The sequence below is a fragment of the Erpetoichthys calabaricus genome, chromosome 11, assembly GCF_900747795.2.
Source record: "Erpetoichthys calabaricus chromosome 11, fErpCal1.3, whole genome shotgun sequence".
In the NCBI taxonomy this organism is placed as follows: Eukaryota; Metazoa; Chordata; class Cladistia; order Polypteriformes; family Polypteridae; genus Erpetoichthys; species Erpetoichthys calabaricus.
In genome coordinates, this window is record NC_041404.2 from 67,886,989 (window position 1) to 67,911,932 (window position 24,944).

The 24,944-nt window shown below is 37.4% G+C and overlaps 1 protein-coding gene across 1 annotated transcript in view; it reads right to left on the reverse strand.

Moving 5' to 3' along the window:
• Nucleotides 1–24,944, reverse strand: part of plxnb3 (plexin B3) — a 249,749-nt gene that overhangs the window by 39,428 nt on the left and 185,377 nt on the right. The window contains exons 20-29 of the mRNA XM_051933522.1: nucleotides 23,744–23,902; nucleotides 23,504–23,652; nucleotides 23,056–23,156; nucleotides 18,904–19,121; nucleotides 18,064–18,242; nucleotides 16,830–16,896; nucleotides 12,135–12,281; nucleotides 11,136–11,295; nucleotides 9,527–9,630; nucleotides 6,177–6,264 (exon numbers count right to left, since the gene is read on the reverse strand). Coding sequence (XP_051789482.1) covers nucleotides 6,177–6,264; nucleotides 9,527–9,630; nucleotides 11,136–11,295; nucleotides 12,135–12,281; nucleotides 16,830–16,896; nucleotides 18,064–18,242; nucleotides 18,904–19,121; nucleotides 23,056–23,156; nucleotides 23,504–23,652; nucleotides 23,744–23,902 — 1,372 coding nt within the window. The remainder of the gene's footprint in view (nucleotides 1–6,176; nucleotides 6,265–9,526; nucleotides 9,631–11,135; nucleotides 11,296–12,134; nucleotides 12,282–16,829; nucleotides 16,897–18,063; nucleotides 18,243–18,903; nucleotides 19,122–23,055; nucleotides 23,157–23,503; nucleotides 23,653–23,743; nucleotides 23,903–24,944) is intronic.

A 24,944-nucleotide genomic window follows, 5' to 3' on the forward strand; every position in this document is an offset into this window, starting at 1 on the left:
TGGTTCAGCTTTTGACCACAATCAGCACTGCTATAGCTCAGGTTGTGTTTAACTGCATGCACACGAGTCAGCTCTGAGGAAAAGTTATTAATTCAGGCAATTCCACTCTGTGTCTCGTGCTCTTTAACTGCTCTGACATAGGCAGCACCTGCACTGTGCTGTCTCAGGTCAGAGATCCCTCTATGGGCAACCGAAAACATTCCACAGCAAACGTATTCGTCACCAGGGATATGTATGACATTCTGTTCTGCACTGACAAATGGGCTCCGCCCCCTGCTCGCTTCACTCGCCTACCCCCGGCCTTGGGTGTCTTGAAATACATTAGTCGAGCTCGTTCGTTTTGGAGCCGTGCCCGCTTTGCCCGCGGCATTTCAGATGCGCGTTGTAGGCGCCTGTGTTCATTGATTTTATCCAGGCGGGCTCGTGTTTGTATATCCGTCAGTCAAGCCCTTTTGGTTTGAACCCGTGCCTGCTGTGCTTCCGCAGTTTCAGACGTGCGTTGTAGGCGCCTGCGTTCATTGATCCTACCGGGATGCATTGTTTTCATGCAGGCGGGCTGGTGTTTGTATCTCTGTGAGTCGAGCTGTCTCTTTCTGGAGCCGTGCCCGCTTTGCTTCACTATGCTGTGTAGTGTGTACGTTTGCGGCATCCGTACTCTCTCCGGTTTGACTTTGGGTGGGGCGCCGAATCCTGTTGTGTTTGTTTGTTCTGTGGCCGATCTCTGTGGCCGTGTCGTTAGGTATGGGCTTGTTGTTTTATTTGTTATTTCCGTTAGTGGAACTGTATTGTGTTTGTATTTGGTGTAAAGCGTTCAGCGGTTTGTACAATTCCAAGCAGCACATTATTCCTAACTTCACTCTGCAGTAGTGCCACTCACAATATGGCGGTGACGCCTGCGCCCTTCGTACTATCTTTGTGGACCTGTGGGGCCTCCGTAGCCTCTTCGTTCAGCAGTTTGTACAATTCCAAGCAGCACATTATTCCTAACTTCACTCTGCAGTAGTGCCACTCACAATATGGCGGTGACGCCTGCGCCCTTCGTACTATCTTTGTGGACCTGTGGGGCCTCCGTAGCCTCTTCCGTTTGAATCCGGGCTGCAGCGCAGAATCCTCTTTTTGGCGTGGCTATGTCGGTAGTCGTTAGCTATGGGCGCCTTGTTGCTTCATTTCTCATTCACATCAGTTGAGCTGTTTCGTTTTTGGGCCGTGAGTCCTTTGTTCACGGTGGATACGACTTCGATTGCGGTTTATGAGACGTGCGCCGTACGCGCCCAGCAGTACGTCTCATGGTCCCATCGCCGTGTACCTGCGTCCATGCCATCCGGTTTAGTTAGTAAACCTGCGTCCATGCCATCCGGTTTACCATTCTTGGTTAGTAATATGGATACCTCCACCTTAACAGCCTATTACGTTTCATGGGCAAATTTGCATTAGAAGACATCACTTTGTGTTCCATCTTGTTCTGGATGTTCCACTATACTGTGCAATGTATTTTTTTTTCTTTTTAAACCATTAATATGTGAACACTGCATAATGTCAATAATAATGCAGATGTAACGTATAATCTCATTGAGAAAACGATGCTCATTTGCTAAGCTTGCATTAACTAGTTTGATTTTAGTTGTTCTGCTATTCTCTGCACTTTGAAGAGCTAGTGTATACATGAAATATGTACAACAATAGAGGTAAAATTGTGTCCCTTACTGATTCAATAAAGTATGCTGCATTTTATGTTTCAATGCAGGTGCATTGGCGATTCTAAATTGTCCTTGGTGTGTGTGTGTGTGTGTGTGTAGATGCCCTGCGGTGGGCTGGTGCCCTGCTCAAGGTTTGTTTCCTGCCTTGTGCCCTGTGTTGGCTGGGATTGGCTCCAGCAGACCCCCATGACTTCTGTAGTTAGGATATAGCGGGTTGGATAATGGATGGATGAAAATGAGACAAAAACTAAAACAAGTCTGAAAACTAGAACTAAACAAAAATGAGAAAATAAAAACTAAAACCAGTTTTTATAAGTTTAACTTTGATTCTATAGATTAATCATTTCAATTATCAGTTTCCCATCTAGAACTGAGAGCATGTACCAAAGCTTCATCACTCGTTAATGACATATTCTGCGGATTTCATTGGCCCTAACTGACCCTCAGTCATGGATGCCCTGCTGAGAGCAAAATGCAGGCAGCCTTCACCAAACTTCAATGAAAAGGCATTTAAAATAAAACACGCCACACATTACTAGCTAAATAACTTGAAAATTAGAGCCTTGGTGGATTTGTCAAGCTTGAATAGCCACTCCCAAAAAATGTTCTCTTTAAATGCTAAACAAGGAAAGAAATTCAACAAATTCACCCTTACTTTGCACAGATATTACTTGTTGATGGTACTTTTGCAGTATATTCTAGAAAGCAATCAATGTTATCAAATGAGCCGACATTACATGTGTACATTTGGTTTTTTTATCAGGTTATTGGTGCTGATATTTCAATGTGTGCCATATAGTGTTATATAGTAAGTTCCTCTCACACTATTCTGATGAACTTCTCTATGTTAAATGCTTCATTGATACCAAATACATGGACTGCAATAATCTTAATATATTTAGAATTCTGCAGTATTGAAACGTTTTTAAAAGAGAATCATAATCTGCTATGTTTGTGATCATCAGCACTGTCAATTCTGAAGTACAGCATTTCACTCAGGGTATATTTTAACAAGTGTAACGTACCAAATCTGCTCTATAAACTCTAGAGATGGATCTGTGTGCAGTGAATTTTCTTAATCTAATATTGTCATGTTTAACAAATGGATCATCTGTGCTAAAGCACTAGAACTATCTGATTCATTGCAGACTGCATTCTTGATATGTCACGTGTGGCCTGCAGGGGGAGTGCAGGTCCCCCAACCCAACACTGAGAGACGGGACACAAGTTCAGCAACATGCGTTTTTTTTCTGTGGGAAATGGTTCCCAAGTTTCCCATCTACACAGCACAATACAAAGCACAATAGCACAATCCTTTTCTCTATCTCCTTCTTCCACCTTCACTCCTCCTCCAGCAAGCATTGTCCACCTCCTCCCAACTCTGGCTCTACACCCAGGAGTAGTTCCTGTGGTCCATTGGCATTGTCCTGAACCATTTCCGGGTGAAGCGGGAGCCTGACAAATTAGAGCTCTGCAGTTCCTGCAGCACCCACACAACAGGGCTGGGCTGAACTCCAACTCCCATGGAGCCCTGTGTGAGTCCAAAGCACCACTACAAACCAGTGGGGCAGCAATCTAGTGCACATGGGGAGATACTGCCCTGTATGCATTCTCTCCCCTGGTCCTTCCATTACAGCATCCCAGCCGGGTAAGAGTTTCAGCCATCCACCACACACATAAAAACAAACGAACATGAGGAGTTTGCATCTCTAAATGAGATGGCTTCATATGGCCTGTTTACTTTGCAGTGGCATGGAGGTCTGGATTGGATTGTTGGATCTGAACTGATCAACAAATGAATAGCCATTGAATGGTCAATACCCTTCAAATTTTTTGACTGTTTGTGAACATAGCATCTATACTTATACATGTCCATGCAAACATACACAAATTGTATTATTTGTTCATGGCTTTCTTCTTTTTTCCCTACTTGTTTCTTAATTTAATTCAAAACTTTGACTTTCTAAATTTATGTTATTTGATGTTTAAAGTTTGGTATTAGTTTTATCATGTGTTATTAACGTAATTTCTGCTTTTATTCATATTGTATTTCTTTGACTTATTGTGAAGCACTTTGACCATGGGAAAGGTACTATATAAATAATACATTTTATCCATCCATCCATCCATTTTCCAACCCGCTGAATCCGAACACAGGGTCACGGGGGTCTGCTGGAGCCAATCCCAGCCAACACAGGGCACAAGGCAGGGAACCAATCCCGGGCAGGGTGCCAACCCACCGCAGGACACACACAAACACACCCACACACCAAGCACACACTAGGGCCGATTTAGAATCACCAATCCACCTAACCTGCATGTCTTTGGGACTGTGGGAGGAAACCGGAGCGCCCGGAGGAAACCCACGCAGACACGGGGAGAACATGCAAACTCCACGCAGGGTGGACCCGGGAAGCGAACCCGGGTCTCCTAACTGCGAGGCAGCAGCGCTACCACTGCGCCACCGTGCCGCCCTACATTTTATTATTATTATTATTATTATTACACAGCATCATGCGTTTAGGTTTGATTTCTAACCTGGTCATTGTCTGTATGGAGATTGCATGTTATGTTTATGTGAACTGAGCGTGTGTAACTTCAGATACTGTTTTACAGCTGGATATTAGAAGTGTTATTAAGCACTCTCAATTGCCAAATATGTTTATCCCTACATGTGCTGTTAAATTACATCCTCCCAGCTTAGGCTCGCAGGGAGCTACCTGTATCTTGCATGTTTCTTATTAAGTGAATGATCTAAGCTATAACACATGTTCAGCATTTGATGTGAATGGTATGCTTGTAGAAATGCAGTATACACAAAAACTTTCATCTGTATTCTGCTATTATTGTTATTAACACAGTTCAAGTAGGGACTTCAGTATTACAAAAAAATTAAGCAAAGTAAGAATTCCCTGAAAAAAATACACTTTCGATGTTTTGAAATGGGTAGATGACATATAGTTAACATCAGGTGATATCAAAAATAAATATAAAATAAGAGTGTGTGTGTGTGTGTGTGTGTGCATGCAATGTTCTTACTGCTTGCTAAGGGAATTTCAAAAATAAACGAGAGTTTTTGAAATTAAATAACCATTTGCTTAAACTTGTTTCACGTTCTAGTGACAAATGACATCAACTCAATCGAATCAGGGAGCTGGTGAGTGTCTGGCCATCATAATTAATGTAACCCAAAGTAGTGGGTGTAAAAAAAAGAAAATAATATGACACTTAAACTCAAAGTAAACTCAAATTCAAAGTTAACTCAAACTCAAAGATAATTCAAAATCTGATCAAAGCCAACAGAACAGCAACCATACTCAGTGGCACCATATAAGATCAGAGAACACTTGTTATTTGATTTTTGCATTTTTGATCATACTGGAAGCCTTGAACTATCACATAATCAGGAGAAATCTGGAGTTCTGTCATAGACTAAAATTGTATGTATTAAGTTGACAGGTACAACATGAATGGTATACAATTTGACAACTATGAAGAAAACCATGTTTTTTGACTTGCAAAACTGTATCCATGTGTACATTTTTGTTGAGTAATATAAAACTAATAAAATGTGACAAAAACTAAAAATGAATTGCTGATCAACTAAAACTAAATTAAAAAAACAAAAGAACAAAAAACTAAGAACTAAAATTAGAAAATGATGAAAAACTAAATAAAAATATATATAGAGAGAAAGAGAGTCTAGGACCAAACTCATTTTACTCTAATGTTACAAAATTGAAGCTTTTTTCCTTCAGCACTGGAAACAGTATATTTCCGAGTAGTGGCTCAAGTGTAGAAGTGTTCTTTTCTAGTTTCTATACCGTGCATTATACATATCAGCAACAAATGTACATGGAAAATGATTAAATAATTTACATTTATGTATATGTCATTTTTCTTATTTGCAAACCTAAAAATGATATGAACAAACATCCAAACGGAATGCAATTTTGCCTTTGTCATAGTTATCCACATCATTAAATCCAATACATTATTTTCAAACTTTTACAATATATTGGGCACAAGTTTTATTACAATAATGTTAATGGTGAGAAAAAAAGTTTAGTATGAATAAATATTTCATGTCTAAATTATGCACTAAAGAAATCAATTTGTTGTTGGGGGAATTTAGTCATTATGTTACTTTCTTTGTCCAGTCAATGCTGAGCAAAGGCTTGGTTTTTTTTTGCTCACAGGAGATCATTCACTTCTTTTTTTGTACAGAAACCATCACATCTCAAACCTTTTAATGCTCCTTTTTGTGCTTTTAAACTTTTCCACATTGCATTTCTCACACTGTTAATTTTGTTTTCAGTATGTCTTGATTTACAGATACATGACAAACATTTTATATACTAAATCTATTACACTTTATTCAATTTAAAACCACAGAACCCTTTCACTTCACATAGAACCATTCAACAAAAATTAGTCTAAGATTATTTTGGGAAGTCAAAAAAAAAAATGTTTACATACTTTCACCAGTTATGAAAACTTGATTCACACCATGTTGAAGCCCATTGTGCAGCCTAGGGATCAGAGCCACTGTTGCACCATCCGGGACCTTTTGGAGAGGGGAAATATAATGATCAGAAAATAGCAAAGACATCAGAGAAAACAAAGCCATAAAATTCACTGATTAGAATGAATATAGCCTATGTTAGCCTGCCTTAAACATATGTTTTATTGCTAATATTGATTTTCAAGCAAATTTACTGTAAATATGAGCAAAAGCTAAAAAACAACTATATCATCCACATGGTATTATGACCGTCTTTTGTAAAATATGCCAAGCTAAATATGTGGCAATGGTGCAAAATAATTCTGTCACTAGCTAGAAAGTTCAAAACATGTGAAATGAAAATTATTTTATTTTTGTTTTGCTTGGTTACAGGTTTTAAAAATGTATAGAAATTGGATGTATTATGAAATAATAAACTAGTCTCCATCCAAACTATGGAGGAAATAGTGATGCTACATTTGGGAACAGAAGATAACGCTGCAGTATAAAACCAAATTAAATGATTTAGAAATATATGGCGTATGAACATAAAACGCTTTATACTTTGGAAATTGTAGGATTTTAGCAGGTTCCTAGATCACCAAATCCTCTCAACTCTCTTCTTACTTGGGGTATACATGACTGAATGATACTGATTCAGAAAATTAATAAATTGTCTTGTAAGTGAAAACAAACAAATCTCTGTAAATTTTTGAGATAGTTAGCCTGGTAATGTCTTGGTAAATATGTAGGTATAAAGGTTGGAGTTGATACATGTAAAAACATAAAATGATGTAATTGAACAAAATGTATGTGTGTACAGAAAATAGGACAGAATGATCAAACTTGTTTGTGTTTTGCGCACGTGACAAAAAGCATGTATACTTTCTGGAAGTTTTCTTTTGATGATGTGTGTGACAAGAAAATATACCTTTAGGGTAATGACTTTACAAAATTGGAAAAATACAATGAGTCAGGACGCTATTTTTATTGCTTACATGGTCAACGATCAGGAGATTAGAAAGGTATAAAAGAGCAAGGACATCTGCGCTCGAGGCAGATGAAGTGCGGTGTCCTAGGACTGTGTTTCTCTGTCATTTTACCCTTGTCTGGTATGTATCAATAAAAGGTTTTGACTAATTTTAATTTTCTTCTCTGTCTTCAGTCACAAAAAGTGTCCACAGTTTTTGGCGCCCGGACGTGGGGCAAGAGACGGCCGGTCGACTCCTCCAGCGAGACCATTTCAGTGATCCGTCTTACCAGCGGACTGCCGTCAACTTGAGCTCCGGCAGCAGAGCATGCAGCTCCGGCAAAAGTTAGGACTGCCCTGTCCTGAAACAGTTCTTGCGTGAGGAGCCCCTGGTCTCCTCTTTGCTACATCCACGGTGACTGAACGGATTTCCAGACAGAGCTTGCACACTTCCAGGCTGGGGTAAGCACCAGGGGATTTCCGAACATTTTTTATTTTCTAAATAACGGGAGGGCGAGTTTCCTGTTGACCGTCTAGTCATACTCATATCTCAACGGGTTGCTTAAGGTGATGGAGACTTGACCCAAGCAGTTTGACGCATACGAAAGGTCTGACGAAAGGATACTGGCCTCACCCATATCCTAGACTCGGCTGGACGTATTGATGTAGTATTCTGCTGAACCGAATCGGACACGAAGTCACCTGAGCTGGAATCCGGGGATGTGAGCGGACAGGCTAACGGGACGAGTAACGGGGTGGTATATATATATGTATGGAAATATAAACCGAAAAAGAGCACAGATTGCAGGATTGCTGTTAGGACGGAATAAATAAATCTACATACGGAATAAGCAACAATACCGTGTTCTCCTGGGAACTGGGACAGGACCGATAGTTAGGTGTCTCCCCTTGGGAAAAAAAAGAAGGGAACAGTAAGGGAACAGTGAGTGGCACACTTAATACCTCGCTGATTCATACGGACAAGGGATTAGGCGAATCAGTATATAGTTGGAAAATTAAATACAGGACCCGGGAGAGCAAGGGGACATAATGGGAACTTATAACAGTAAGCCTGTTAATCGCCGCACAGGGGGATCAAAATCATTAATGCTGGAAGAATTATTTTCGGAGGATCAACAGACGCCCCGTAAAAATGGGTCTCCTAGGAAATTTATAGAAAAGAAGACAGGTTTAGATTTCAAGAAGGCATGTAAGAAATGGAATAGACAGAGTGGTGGGCGTTGGCCAAACTAATTTATCATGGCCGGATGCACTACCCTTAGCTTTAATGGGACTAAGGGGACGGACACACCGACAACTGGGACTATCGCCGTTTGAGATTCTGACCGGACGTCCCATGCCCGTTGGCATGGTTGTAGGAAATGTGAATTTGCATACTGTGGACAATGATCTTCTCTCTAGTCTTGCAGGTTTGCGAACCTCGTTGAAGGAAATCCACCAGCAGGTTAATCAAGCCTGGAGGACCAGCCCCCTTTCCAAGGATTTACCAATTCCCTTGGGCACCTGGATCCTGGTTCGAGATACTCGGAGGAAACACTGGCATCAGCCTAGGTGGAGAGGACCATTCCAAATTCTTCTATCCACACCACACGCCGTGAAAGTTGAAGGACTGCCTGCCTGGATCCACGCATCGCATTGCAGGAAATGGCTATCTTAAAAATACTTTTTCTGTTGGCTGTTACCCGCACCCTCTCGGGCTACCCAAGGATGGGTGGTGATCTCTATCTAAGTACTTTACCGCCTCAATGGAAAGGGCATATATGCTACATGAGGAGCACATGTCTCGTATAGCTTCTTCCATTTTCTCCTCCCCATCCCCTTTTCCCCCCCCTTCCCCTTCATCAACCATTTCAATTTAATTATATTGCCCACATCATTTTGTTCAAAAAGGGAGGAGTGTAAAAACATAAAATGATGTAATTGAACAAAATGTATGTGTGTACAGAAAATAGGACAGAATGATCAAACTTGTTTGTGTTTTGCGCACGTGACAAAAAGCATGTATACTTTCTGGAAGTTTTCTTTTGATGATGTGTGTGACAAGAAAATATACCTTTAGGGTAATGACTTTACAAAATTGGAAAAATACAATGAGTCAGGACGCTATTTTTATTGCTTACATGGTCAACGATCAGGAGATTAGAAAGGTATAAAAGAGCAAGGACATCTGCGCTCGAGGCAGATGAAGTGCGGTGTCCTAGGACTGTGTTTCTCTGTCATTTTACCCTTGTCTGGTATGTATCAATAAAAGGTTTTGACTAATTTTAATTTTCTTCTCTGTCTTCAGTCACAAAAAGTGTCCACATACACAAAACACACAACAGCACATCTTGCCTTATAGTGCTGAAGAGTGTTAAGTCGTTTCCAGCGTCCTTGAACCACAGCAGTCACATCATCATCTGACAAGGTCAAGTGACCAGCCATTCCAGCACGCCACTCTGTCATCAAAACAGAATAAAGCATAGTACAGCTCAGATAAAATTCATAAGAACTTAACACAATAGGAATTGAAGGTCTTTTGCATATAAAATGCATAGAACCTACCTAGATGACACTGACTGGAAGTATTGCTGGAACTATTTTATTTTTCCCTAAAGCACAAATACACCTATTTGTTTATTTTAAAGCTTTTATTCATTTATAGCTACTGTGTGTTTGGTGATATGTTCAAATAACATGCAAATCATAATAATCATAAAATGAAATTCCAGTTGTGATGATATGGCATGAATAAAGCAAGCCACAAGAATCTTCCATATAGATAATTTGTGAAGTGTTGTCACAAAAGAAAATGAGTATATCACAAAAGAAAATGAGTATATTATTTTGAGGACAACACTGAAAAAATATATTTGAGCAGTTAATCTGAAGCAGCCAACATTCCTAGCTTTAAGAGCATACTAGGTCAGAGGTACAGTAAATTAAAGTAAAAAAATATTTTTAAGACTACTGTGGCCCACTTTTTAAAACATTTTATCACCACCCACACTTGTTGTTGCACACAGCCAACCTCAGTCCCACTCTCACCTGCAAAACAGAAGTATTTTTTTTGCTCCATTCTGTGATTGCATTTTGTCAAGCACTGCACATTAATGGGAAAAATAAGCTTCAGCTGCAGACATGAGTGTTTGAAGTAAGTAACTAATTTTCTCATGTCTGTCAATAAATAAGCAAACTTGTGTGTCCATTCCATCGCTGCTAAAGAATACTCTATGCACTTCTGAGAATCAGTTTTAATATATGACTATTACAGTTTAGTTTTGTAATACTCTACTGGGTATTATATATATATGTGTCTGCATTATGAATGAAACACCAACTTGGCAAACTCAGTTTCTGAATTAGTAAAGATGCTGTCACCCTTCATTGAAGTTTTAGGCTCAAAGGGTGTGACAAAGAGAACTGTGCACAAGTTCGTAAATTGTCACTGGTGTAGTGAATAGTTAAAGACAGAATTGTTTGATGCTGGCTCTCTATATAGATCAATTTTTACAGTAAAGTAATTTCCCTGTGACTGTGTAATTCCTTCTACATTTGCTGCACTTAGGTAACATGCCCTTTCACTCACATACATTTTTGAAGAATGTGTCAATATTATTATTATTTTTTTTTAATTTGTCAATTCTGCCTACCAAAGGCTGAATAAATCTACATATATTATAGAGAGGGAGAAAGAGGGAGAGATTTGTTGGTGCAGGTGGGTAAGAAATAAAGATTTAAATCTAAAATACTTAAGGTTTTTAAAAATGTTTTTTCTAGTTGTTGCATAATTATATTTATATATATTTATAAAATGCACACAGAAAATTAAGGGGGTTCTGTAGAGCTACCTCAGGAAAACACACCTGTTAAACCTATAAATAGATATCAACTGATTATTGTTACTGTCAGTAATAAACACTGCATTTCCTGCAAAAAGAAGCAACAATCTGTTAATTCTTACCAAGATCCAGAGTAGACACTGAAGGTCTCTGTGAAAATGGAGCTCCCTTACAGATCTGGTCAAGGATTTTCTCTTTAACTTGGGTGATGGTGTCTGTATCCAAAACTCGTACAGGAATTGGTTGTACTTCCATGCCATTCTTTGTAATTACTGTTAGTGTCTACGGAATGACAAAACACACAAATTCAGATAGGGAATCTCTAATACGAATAACACAACAGAAGAGAATCAAATGCAAATACCAAGTGGCACAAAATTTAAATATCTTCCAATGCTTCTAGTGCTAAGTTATATTGACTAACAAAATAGGCCAAATGAAAAATTGTGATTAGATATTTTTATATAGTTGTTTGGAAAAGTAAGATTTTTGTCTTGTATCAAAATATTTGCTACTGTACCTGTAATGTTTGGACACTGGTATTTTACTAAAAGTGACCAACAATACAGACCATTTTTTGTAAATGTTGCAATAGAAATGGACTGTCTAGGTTGCTTTCTAACCATGTAACACTGGATCAGGCAATACTTTAACTGAAAATAGTACCAATTGATCCAATTAACAAATGTATAATACCCCAGCTCAGAAAGCAGCAATATCTTTAGGGTGACATTCATGAGTAATGGTCTTTAACTTAAGGCCTGGCTTAAACAGGACAACATTTACTGTAGGCTGAAACAAACGGTGCAGAAAGCAAGCCACAACTGATTGCTAAATTAGGTATTTGAATAATCATATAAGAATTAGAGGACTTATCATGAACACATTGATGACAACTTGGTTTAACATCTGCATTCAGTCTTAGACTGGAAAAATAAATTAATAGTCCTAGCAACACAAACTCCAAAAATCTCGAAATCCAGCAAAACAGAAATGTGTTAATGCATAGTTGTCTTGAACCAAGTATTTACTAGATGCCAATTTTCCTGTTAATATTTTAGGAAGAATGGTACTTACAAAAGGAACTATTTTAGCAAGCAGAACAGCAGAATTCATCTTACCAGGGCTTGGTATTCTATATCTTCACGCAGTAGGTGGCTATCATTTAAAGTGCGTTTTGCCTTCCCGGTTACTGCATCCACTGGCCCTTTGTCGACCTGGTACTTGATTGCTCTGTATAACATATAAAGTGGTTCTCCAGCACTTTCCTGGTAGAATTGCATTAGAAAAAAATGTCTATGGGTGAATGGACAAGTAATGCCAAACAAATGCACTTAAAATATACTGCAATCAATCTGAATAATAATGACTTAAATACGGATGTTATGGCAACTGTTTAATAGAAAAAAGCCATAGTTATATTCTAAACATTAAATACTTTAATTAAAACACACAGTATAACTATTATTCTGTAAACGTTCTTGGAAGTATTATCAACAAGATCATTTCTACAGTTTCAGAATGCATACACATTTTATCTAAGAAAAGGTTTATATAATTGAAATGTCCCCCTCAAGCCTGTGCTTAGTACTGCAGACATACAGTATGTGCCATAGCAACTACTGAAGTAAGCTCTATAATAGAGAGAATTCATGTTGTTTTGTTTCATTGAAAAAGTGGCTACCACATGTTTTGCCTATTTTCATCTTTTACTAATTCTTTGTAACATTAAGTCTCTTTTTTCTTCTTTAATTATCTTATCCTTATATTGATGATTTGCAATTTGCAAAGAGTATTGGTGGCTCTGTACTGGTGGCATTATCTAAAAACATAACATTCACATGTTCAAATGATATCATACACTGCACGAAACTGGAAAATTGCATTATTTTCCAACATACCTTTTTTATCATCCAGAAATATGGAATCCATATTACTAACTGAGAATGCTAAACCGGATGATGGACGCAGGCACATCCGGCAATGGGCCGTAGCTGCAAAAAGACGTACTGCGCAGGCGCAAAAAGAGTCCGCGAGAGTCGGCTGAGGAGCCGAGAAAGGCGGACAAAAGAGGGCGAGAGAGGCGGATGAGGGGCCGCGAGAGGCGGACAAGACCACAGAAAAAAGGAGTGAGCACAGGAAAAATGGAGAAATGAGGAAACGCAGGCAAAGCACGAAACACATTGCACACGAGACTAGACCCAAAAAAAAAAAAAAAAAAAAAAAAAAAAAGAGGCTCGCGCACAACAGCAAGGCACCCCCCCCCTACAGGCACCGGACGGGACACACACCAAGAGGGGGATTCAACAAGCCCATGGAACACAAAAAAAAGAACACAAAACCACCCCACAGACCCTACAAGCAAGGGACGGGACACACACAAAGAGGGGGATTCAACAAGACACAGGAACACAAAAAGAAAGAAGGCGCTCGCGCGACAACAATCCTCAACCCCCCGACACATACACACACATCCATAAGAAGTGACACCCAAAGCCACATATTCTAAAGTGAACATCAACACCTTCACACTAGACAGCATAGGTGTCAGCATTGGTGGATCTCCTTACAATAAAGCACTATTAACCGTTCAACTGCAGAAAAGGAAACATATTAACAGTGACTGCGATCCCCCTTATTACTTATCCATATTTTGCATGCTGAGAAAGAAACAAGTCATGAATACACGGTCACGGGTACAAAACGAAAAGGAAAGGATAACAGGAACAAACACACGAACACGAAAGAAACAACAAAATAGACGGCTATGCAGCATAGGTGGATCTCATTACAATAAGGCACTATTAACCGTTCAACCGCAGAAAAGGCTCCATATTAACAGTGAGTGCAATACTCCTTATTACTTATCCATATTTCTAAAAGAAAAAATGACTCGACTCCAAAAACGCAAAGCTCAACTAAAGCTTCTAACTAACGATGTACCTAAAAGTAAAAACTTTATGAACTGCATTAGATCCTACAATAGTTCATTTAATATGCACAAATCTACATCCTAGATCCACATGACGCAAACTATCAATCAAAGTGCTGCATCGCAACAGGCACGGATTCAAAACGAAACACCTCCCGTCTCAGACATACGTTAATGGCAGCGAAGGCTACAACGGGCTTCTCACACAGCACAGGCAAATCGATTACAGCTCCAAAACAACACGTCCCAAATACTACACATGCAACAACGCGCCTCTCAAACGGCACAAGCAAAACATACACCAGGAAAATTCATTCGGATTAATGAATGTCATTTGCAATCATTGTCATTCAGTTCACTTCCCTAAAGAAACAACTGGCAATACAAGTTATACATTTACACGTTGTTGTCAAAAGGGTCAAATTAGACTGCCTTCTTTACATTCATATACTGAATATCTACAGAAGCTTATAACTGACGATGTACCTGAAAGTGAAATCTTTATCAACTACATTAGATCCTACAAATCGGAATCCACTATGAACATTAACGGTGGCACTGCACGTGACATCCGCCTTGAAAAAATGTTGTTTATTGATGAATGTTCAATGGCATGAACAAACGTTTATGAATAATAATATTCGATTTGGAGGAAAGGTACTTTTATGAGGAGGAGATTTTAGACAGTGATTAGCTATTCTTCCAGATGCCATGCACTCAGCTATTGTTCAGTGCACCTTAAAATACGCAGACAATTGGCATTGCTTACAAAAGATACAGTTAGTAAAAAAGATACGATGTCCAGAACCAGATCATAACAATTGCTTATTACAACTGAGAGATGGTACACTCACCAATACAGATGGACTTCAGCCACATATTATTACAATTCCTCAAGCCTTTATCTGCGACGACTTAGTTACAGAGAGATTTGGAACAGCAATCTCATTAGACCAAATGCCCCTTTTAACACAACGCGCTATATTATGTCCAAAAAATATTAATGTGGAAAACATAAATACCCAAGTCATTCCATTACTTCCTGGAAAGACACAACTCTTTCTAAGCTCTGACAAACTTGACTCTGATCACAACAATAACCATCTTAAATGACCTTACAAGTTCTGAGCTGGAATTACCTTTTACACTTAAACGGCGTGTACAAAGAAATTTTCAAATAAACCTTTACACTGTGCCACACACTTTATTGTTTGCTTTCTATTTGCATCATCTACACCGTCACACTATTCTATATCTCATTCATACATCACGCTCTTTGTCATTCCCAACACCAGGGGTTGGCGAGCGAAGCGAGCAGGGGGCCCCCTAGTTGTCACTATAGTTTATCGAGAGACGCTAAAGTATTTTCTGTATACTGATGTATAATGATAATAATATTTGAAAAAGTACAACTAGAAATATAGTATAATGACAAAATTAAATACAGAGTGTGGATTCACAGAATATGCTTTCAAAATATAAGTCGTCCCCTCCTTTGCTGATTAAAGTCCTTCTGTCAGATGTTTGACAATTATCTATATATATAAAATCCCTTTGTGCGTCCAGATGTCCGTGTGTGGGTGTCTTCTGATGAAGTGCGCATGCGCGGGGCACGGTGCGACTCGCGATATTACTGTCAGAGAAAGTTAGAGGCGTTTTACGGAAATACAAACCAGTATTACTGCGAGAGGAAATTAAAGGTACACAATACAGTGACGCATATTACAGCCACATACAAGCCAGTATTACTGTCAGAGGAGATTAAAGGCATATTACCGACACGCATGCCTGTATTACCGCCAGAGAAAATTAAAGGTATATTACGAACGTACAAGCCAGCAGACATACAAGACGGTATCCTTCAATAAGGGCGCGCACAGGCATCCTTCAATAAGGGCGCGCACAAAAAGGCGAGCCTCAAAAGGGCGACCTCAATTGGGCGCAGTGAATAAAGGCGCACGTAAATAAAGATCTGCACCTTTGTTGCTCTTCACATATTCCAGAGCCATTTGAACTAAATTATCTACGAACGCCTTTATTCGCCGCGCTCAATTGAGGTCGCACTTTTTGTGCGCGCCCTTATTGAATACAGCCGTAAAAGACAGTATTACTGTCACAGAAAATTAGACACACAATACACAGCGACAGCCCACGAAGAACGGTCAGCTCAGCAAGTAAACATCAACAAAAGAAAGGCTGAAAGAAAGAAAAATACGACCAACAAAAAGAATGAGGTCAAAGTCCCTTGCCATTTAATATAGACTGTTCCTACTAATGTTTATGCACTACTGTTCTAGCGCCCGTTATTGTAACGGGCTAAATAACTAGTATTTATATAATTAATGTGGACACTTCATGCCATTATTGTAAAATGAGTTGTCATTTTTTAAAAACTTTGTCTCATAGAATATCCACCTAATTATGATCAAAACATACTCTTTATTGGAAGATGCCTATACAAAATTTTACAGCTAATTCTATGACAGTGTACTGAGAAAACAGAGAAAAATACACATTTAGGTTGCCATACTTGCTCTAAAGAAAACAAATATTAAAAAAAAAACCCATAATTTCTGTAACATAAAATTGCAAAATTTTCTGATTAATCGTTTACAAAATTTTATATATATATATATATATATATATATATATATATTTTTTTTTTTTAGAAAATGGGCTTTGAAAAAATGTGCATGATAAATTGTGCCATTTAGGTCTTGACAAAATTAAATGTCTTTAGGTATTTGAGTTATTTTATGATACTAGACGTAAAAGGAATTTTTTGGCACAAATACTGCAGATACCAAACTGCAGATTTTTTTAATAAAGAAATGACAACTGAATTTCATTGCCATTTACATATATTGAGACATTCTCTACCTACCCTGAGGAAAGAATACAAACAAATTGACATCCAGTTTGAGAGAATCTTCTCCACAACTGTCTCTGTCCTTGGGTGAAAAAATAAAGACAAGGGTTAAGAGAGGTTAGATATTCTATATAACCCAGGTTCTGTGTGAGTCAACAAACCATAGAATCACTAATATATCTTGTACCACAGATAAAACAAAAGCAACAGTATTCAGGTAATATAAATCAGGATTTTACACAAATAGTACTAAATTAAACTGCTTTGCTTTGAGAATAGTAAATGTTAATGGATAGATCAGTGTTTCACAATCATGATCATAGAGGCACTCCTAAAATCATTTCTTGATAGCACAATTATCCCAAAGCTTTAAAAAATGTTTAGATGTCAGAAAAGGTTGATAATGATAACAAGGCTTCAGTTTAATTACAAATACATTTTCTTGACAGTAATTTAGTAGTAAAGATTTTACATACACACACACACTATATAAATATTCACTTCTTGCTTTCCTCTAAATTGGCTCTAATAATTTTTAATATTTTTTTCTCTCCTCTCCTTTACTGATGTACCTTTTTTCATTTTATAAAACATATTTTAGTTTCAAAAGCCATATTAAAGTAATTCAAAATGGTAAGATTTTGGGTACCAAGAAAATGAAAGGTTTTGATAACTATTGTCAAAATCAAAGCCGTGAAAACTTAAAACCTACAAAATAGTATGCAGCTGTAGTTAAACACCATTTCTGAAATCACTTGAAAAATATATTACTCTGAATAGCTATTTCGCCAAAAAACATCAAGCAGAGAGTTTAAATAAAGAAATCTTCCCAAGGAATAAAATGGACAACAGCAGACTATAAATGCAGATAATTCTGGGCTGAAGTCTGCAGAAATAGTGTCTATTGTGCTGCTCTTTTTCTCTTAGCAGCAAAAAGCTTTCTTTTCCTTGGCCAGTTGTGAAAACTGCAATAATATGTAATGAACACAGAATAAAATTAATATTAAAATATGAACTAACCAAAAGAAAATAAATTGCAAGGCAACTGTTTCAGCAATATTCCAAGCAACATTTGGAAATTTCTAGGGCTTTTAAACATGTTTTCCCTTTATTCCACAACAAACATTCAGGACAATGTTCCACAGAAAGATCCTAGTTGGGAAACGCAGGGTTAAATAATACTGTTTAAAGCAAGTTATTACAGGGTTGAAAAATTCATAATCTTTTGTGCATAAAGTTTATAACATACCTGCGCAGCATAAGTTTAGGATTTTTAGCCACATACTGCTCTACTAAGTCTCCAAGTAGAGTTTTCATGATGTCTGTAAAGTATTCCAGTTTGCCATGGAGAGCAATGGTAAGCAGTGAGGCCACATATCCTCTGTCTCTCTGAGAAAAGCCTTGCTGATCTTCCAGTGTATGAATGAACTGTGTGAGAGATTTTGAAGGACATTCTTTAATCACAAATAAAAATATGTGAGGCATAATTGTTTAAAAAAATCCACAAAGTACATAAATATTTTAATGGTCCAAATTATTATGTTATTTTATAGCATATTAAGAGACAAAGATTTAAAAAACAATCTTTTTTGGACAGAAAATGCTCAATATTATTTTTAACTCTTTGCTAGAACAGTATTTTTTAAAATATCTATCTCAGTGCTACTTCTTTATATATAATATATATTTGAGGTCTCAAACTCTGTTGCCAGAGGCCCAGAGTGGCTTCTGGTTTTCATTTCTGCCAAATACATATAAGTATTAAAAAAAGAAAAGGAAAAGAAAAAAAAACAAAAAAACACAAGCTTTAAAATGCTACACACACCTAATTGTGAAACAGACATTTACATAATACTGTATCATCAGATAGAACACCTACAACCTGTGGAACAAATTCACAGAAGCAGAAACCTAAAATTCGCTCATCTGGGCTGTACACAACACAGTTTAGTCCGATTAAATGGTTATTAGTGCTTTAAACATTGTTGTAGTCTCTTGATTTCACCCTTTTCAGAGTAAGCCGAGTAATACTTAAAAAAGTAGAATATTCATACAATACATTGACATACAAATAATCAGTGTATTTTACCTTGATTAGGAAGAGTTTGCTGTTGAGAAGATTGGACAACTGTGTTAGTCCCTGTTCTACAGTCTGTTTACGTAATTCTGGCACATCCAGACCTTTTCTTAAGGGGCACTCTCGATGCCCAGGGAAAAAGATACGCTCTGCATATGTGCGATAGTCTAGGAAGGGGATTCCATTAACCTCTAGATCACTTGTCAAGTCCATCATCTCCGTCATTAAGTCTAGACACAGATAAACATTGGATTTGAGATGTAAGATTCAGGAGGAAGAGCAAGCCAAAAACTATCAACTGTCCTGTATATTTTACAGCTTCTTGAGAAATCTCCAGCAGAAACTGTTAATCTTACAAGGAGTAAACCTAAACTATGGCAGAAGTGGTTAACACTAGTTCTCTTCAAAACAATTTACAGCACTATCAACAAATAAAAGCAGCCAAACACTAACTTGGTACAGTCAGTACTCCATATATCATGCTCAAAACATGTAGGATCCTTAAATATACTGTAAGCTACTAGGTGTCTCATGGAAGTGCTTCCAGTAAATTCTATTTTTGGGTTCCTCTGAGGAGGAAATAGAAATTCTTCAAAGACCCTTCTCCAATAGACTGCATGTCCCTAAATACTTACCTGATTTCAAAGTTATGCTCAATGGTATTTAAAAGTATGATTAAATTAAAATTTTATGGAAACCATCAATCTACACTCAATAACCCAAAATGACAAAGTGAAAGCATGTTTTTTAGAAAAATGTGTAAATCCATTAGAAATCAAAAACTGAAACCTCTCATTTATATACGTATTAAAACCCTTCATGCAGTACTTTGTAAAAGCCTCTTTAGCAGGAATTACAGCTTTAAGTCTACTTGGGCAAGTCTCAACAAGCTCCACACACCTGGTTTTGGGCAGTTTATCCCATTCAATTTGGCAGATCTTCTCAGACTCCATTATATTGGATGGGAATCATTTGTAAACTAACATCTTCTTGGCTGTATGCTTCGAGTCAGTGTCAAGCTGAAAGGTTAACCATTGCCCCAGTCCGAAGTCGTGTGCACTCTGGAGCAGGTTTTCTTCAAGGACTTCTCTTTATTTGGCTGTATTCATCCTATTCCTTACATCTGACCTGTCTCTCTGTCCCTGGCACTGAAAAGCATCTCCATGGCATGATGCTGCCACCACTATGCTTCACTGTAGGAATAGTATTTGACTGATAATGAGCAGTTCCTTGTATTTGCCAGACATAGTGCTTGAAGTTCTGCTCAATGGGTTTAATTTAAGTCTTTGACCACATAATTTTTTTCTTAATGCTCCCAGACTCCTGTTAATGCCATCATATGCCTTTTACTCAAAAGTTTATTCCATTTAGCTACTCTACCATTAGCACCTGACTGATTGGGTGCTACTGAGATGGTTTTCCTTTTGACAGGTTCTCCCATCTCAGAAGAGGACTTCTGAAACTCTTTTAGAGTGACCATTGGGTTCTTGATCAAGGTGCTTCTTGTCCAGTTATTGAGTTTGGCTGGACAGCCAACTCCAGGAAAAGCCCTGTTGATTCCAAGATTTTCCATTTCACAGTTATTAAAGTCTTTGTGCTCCTGGAAACATCATTGCTCAATTCAATTCAATTATATCACAGAGGTCTACAGAGAGTTCTTTGGATTTCATAGATTGTTTTTTGTCCAGACAGGCAGTGTGAACTAAAGGTCCTTATATACACATGTGGGTGCCTTTCTAAACAATGTCAAATCAATTAAGTTTGTCACATTTGTAATTCAAGCAAACAGGACGCACCTGATCACAATTTGGAGTGCCACAGCCAAAAGTTTAAATACTAATATAAATGAGAGATTTCAGTTTTTGATTTTTAAGAAAGTTGCAAACCTTTAAGAAAACATGTTTCATTTTGTCATTATGTGTTATTGAGTATAGACTGATTCTGATTGGTAAAATAGCAAATGAAAATGAAGAGGTCTGAATACTTTTTGAATCCACTGGATATTCACTTTCACATAAAAATTTAATGTGGACTACAGGTATGTATGTGCTCTAATGAATTTCATAATTCTTGGTAAATTATGTAAATGAAATTCTGCAGTTTATTACAGATATAAAGTGAATGAATGTAAATTTGGTGTCACATTTTAGAACCGAATATTTTATTTACAAAATGTATAAACACAATAATACATAAATATAACAATATAATAATAAACTATTTTATTGCATAACAGTAGTTTAATTTTACAAATAAAACACCAGTCATTGAAATTTTAGAATTGCATTTTTCTTGACCTCAGTTTGGTAACCTTTATTTTTTGGGTAAATACCCAAATTTCTGAAAGAAACAAAGACCTAGTATTTACAAATCATATGAAATTTAATAAACCAAGACTAGAATTTTAAGTTGAAAATAAGAAAATAATTCCTTTAAGATTTTTCAAGGATACTGTATAACACAATAATAACAATAATCACAGAGATTTCAGAAAGAAAGCAATAGAAACAATGCTAAAATGACAGAATCAGTGAAAATGAACTTCAGCAAAGACCTGCTTATAGTAAAATTTTCTGCAATACGTGTTGGAGGCAATCAACAAAAACATATTAAATTTGACAAGAGACCAAAACAAGTCTGTAAACAATTGCCAAATGATAAAACTCATTAAAAGCACTCAAATGCATTACTGTAGATGATTTACAGTAAACTTATTGTAAACTATATAAAGAATATGATGAAAAGATTGTGGTATAGCAGGTCCCGTCTTAACATTTTAGTTGCCTGTTTTTAAATATATAAGTAAGTGAATAGCCGGCTTGATCTTCATGGGTGTGCATGTCTGCAAAGCTGCAGGAGGTTGGTGTGGTGATTGAGATGGAGTTGGCCTGCACGTGAGGGTGTGTTCTATCTTAATTTCTTCACTGGCTTTCTGCAGTTTGCGACTGAGGAGCCGCGCCCATGGAGGCATATACGGAAGTGCCAGCATGAGAACAACAGGTGAAGGCAATACACCATCAGCCCATACAGAGGGGTGGAAGGAAGTGGTCAGGGTGTCCCACAGAAAACAAGTGATCAATGCTTTTGGGGAGGGTTGGTTCCCAATTGACCAGCAAAGGGGTAGTGAGGTACGTTGTAGAGAAGTCTCCCGAGGGATCCGGCAGGCACCAAGTTTCGAGCTTGAGGAAGACAGGAGAACCCAACTTGTAGTGGCACAGCAGACACGCTCATGGAGGCAGTCGTGTCAAAAGCCAGAGAAGAAAAAGGACTGCAGTTGCTGACATCTCCAACAGCTGCGAGACCTAAGAGGGGCGAGTCGGTGGGACAATACAGGAAGAAGTGATTGCGGAAGAAGAGAGGAAAAAGAAGGAGACAGAGGTAAAATGGGGCAAGCAAGGAAGGACACCGATAGACAGGAGGATGGATGCTGTGGGAGAAGAGAGATGCAGCACAGATGCCCAGCATCTGGGGAATGTTATAAAAGAATCTTGACTTTGTTTTACCTTTGGTTTTTAACTTATTTATTGCATTTTATCCTTCACCATGGGAACCTGAATGATTTTATTTATTGGATTATTGAAGTTGCACTGCACTTTTGGATACTTGAGTTGATTGTTTTAACAAAAGCACGTATTCACCTACCCCTTGCATTTTATGAGTGTCCTCATTTGCTAAGTTAGCAAATAATATTTGGTAGAGGGTTCAAGAGGCTCCCCAGTAGGACCTGGTAGTGTGGGGCAGATCCACACCATCACAAAGATGCAAACTTGCCAGTTTCACAATTTAGAAGCAAAATGAATAATACTACGCAATTAACTTAATATTTATCGATCATTTACACATCTGAGTCTTTCTGGCTAAAGTATTAGACTTTCAACCCTTATGTTACCACTTTAAGCCATAGGATAGTCTGTACATAATGACAACCAACTAATTTCACCTGCCTCTGCTCCAGCATAAAAAAAAAAAATAGTTATATGCTAAATATGTACCCAAACCTTATACATATGAGAAGTATGCTTTAGCAATTAAATGATTTATTATTATTTGTATCGCTAACAGTAGGTTCTCCTTAGTATTTGTAATATATACAGTAGGTGCATTACAGGGAACTGGGAAAGCTAAAGTCTGAATATGATACCATAAAAACTCTCCAAAACTTACCTGTGAACTCCTTTCGACATTGGTCTCCCACATTCACTTCCAAATTTTCCAGTTGTACCAGTACTTTCTTGTAATCTCTCATAGCTTGCTTACTCTTGCGCCTAGAGGTCAAGCAACATGATGCCTCAGTTCTTGATGCATTATAAATAGATGGTCTAATCAGTCTGATAAATAAGGAACACCTTCAGGAGCAAAATCATATAGATAATATTCTCCCTAATATTTTCTTACCACTTACAGCCATGACTATCAGTATTTTAAAGTGACAATAAACACAAAGTGTGTAGTTCTACTTAAACAGTAACATTTGTATACTATGGAAAAGTTAATAATCACAACAATAGTTATCAGCATTAAAATTTAGAAGACAGACATCATAACAAAAATCAAATTAGGTACAACTGTTCACAAAAACATAATAAACCCAATTAAGATCATCCATACTAACCTATACATAAGAATAATAATTAACACTATTGTGATAACCACTCCTGCTCCAACTCCCAGACCAATTTGAGCTTCTACGGGAAAATGAGATAATCCATCCTCATCATAAACTACTTTTCCCAAATTAAAGGTTAGGTTGCCCATTTCCACCTGCAAAAATAATGTCATGCTATTATGAAACAAAAAACTCTTAAAATACATTAATGTTTTTGAAAATTTTAAAAGATGACACATTACTCACCATGAACTCTGGAAGATCGTCTCCATGGAGTGGTGCAGGTTGCACAGCAGGGGGCTCACAATACAGATCTGTTTTGGTAAGCGTTTTCACTGTGCATATTCCATCCCCTAATTTTGCCACCACCTCATCTTTAGTCATGGCTAGAGTAAGACCATCACCCTAATAAGGGAAGATGATGTTCTTGATAAATAAATGTGCACTCAATTATTAGACAAGAAAAACTAATTTGCCAATAACTGGTAACGGGAGAAATGAACAAAAGACAAATGCACAATATAAGGCGAACAAGGTTTATAACATCTTTATAGCTGTAGATTTAATTCCTTTTTACTGTTATTAAACTCCTCGATCTCTTACTATTATGATACTCTAAAGAACTCTTAGGGTTGACTATTGAATTCTAAGTGACATTTTCCTCCATCTGCATTTTGCTGTTTACTTTAACTGTTACTCTCATGTGTTCACAAGTCATATATTAGTGCTAGAGTTATTTGTCTTGTATTTGTTGTTTTTTTATTTTACATTCTTTCAAATATTTTTTCTTTGCTCCATACTCAATCCACCGCTGAGTTCTCTTAAAAGTTTGCCTAGATTATGCAGTACATTCAATATTAAATATGTTACTGTTATTCAACTTTCTCCATTTCAAAGAGGGAAGCACAGTTGGTCTCTTTAGACACCTGCTTCTGCTCAAAATGTGCCTTTCTAAAATTAAACTAAAATTAATATTATCTAAAACTTTAGATAAAGTACTACCTGTAAGTCATATATTCGTTACATAATGTTACATAATAAAAACTTAACAAATGCTTCACTTTGTCTTAACACTTATAAAACATCAATAAAGTCATTATTCAACTCTGTACAATATGCATATTAAAAGCTTGTGATACTCTGATAACACTGAATAATGGAGCTTCATTTGATCTTATTAAAATAAGCATCAATTAAGGATTCACAAAACTTATAATGTAGTATACAATATGCAATACTGTGAAATATCACCCACTTAGGCCACCAAAGTGAACTTATTTAATGTGCTATGCTGCACAGTGATAAATAACCACTTTACTGATATTGTACAAGTGCATATAAACCAAAGGAAGGCTTTATTAATGTCTTGTTATATAACAGTATATAACTAACAGATTTATTATAGGTATTACTTATTGTAAAGTGTTAGGAAATGGATTTGCTTTAC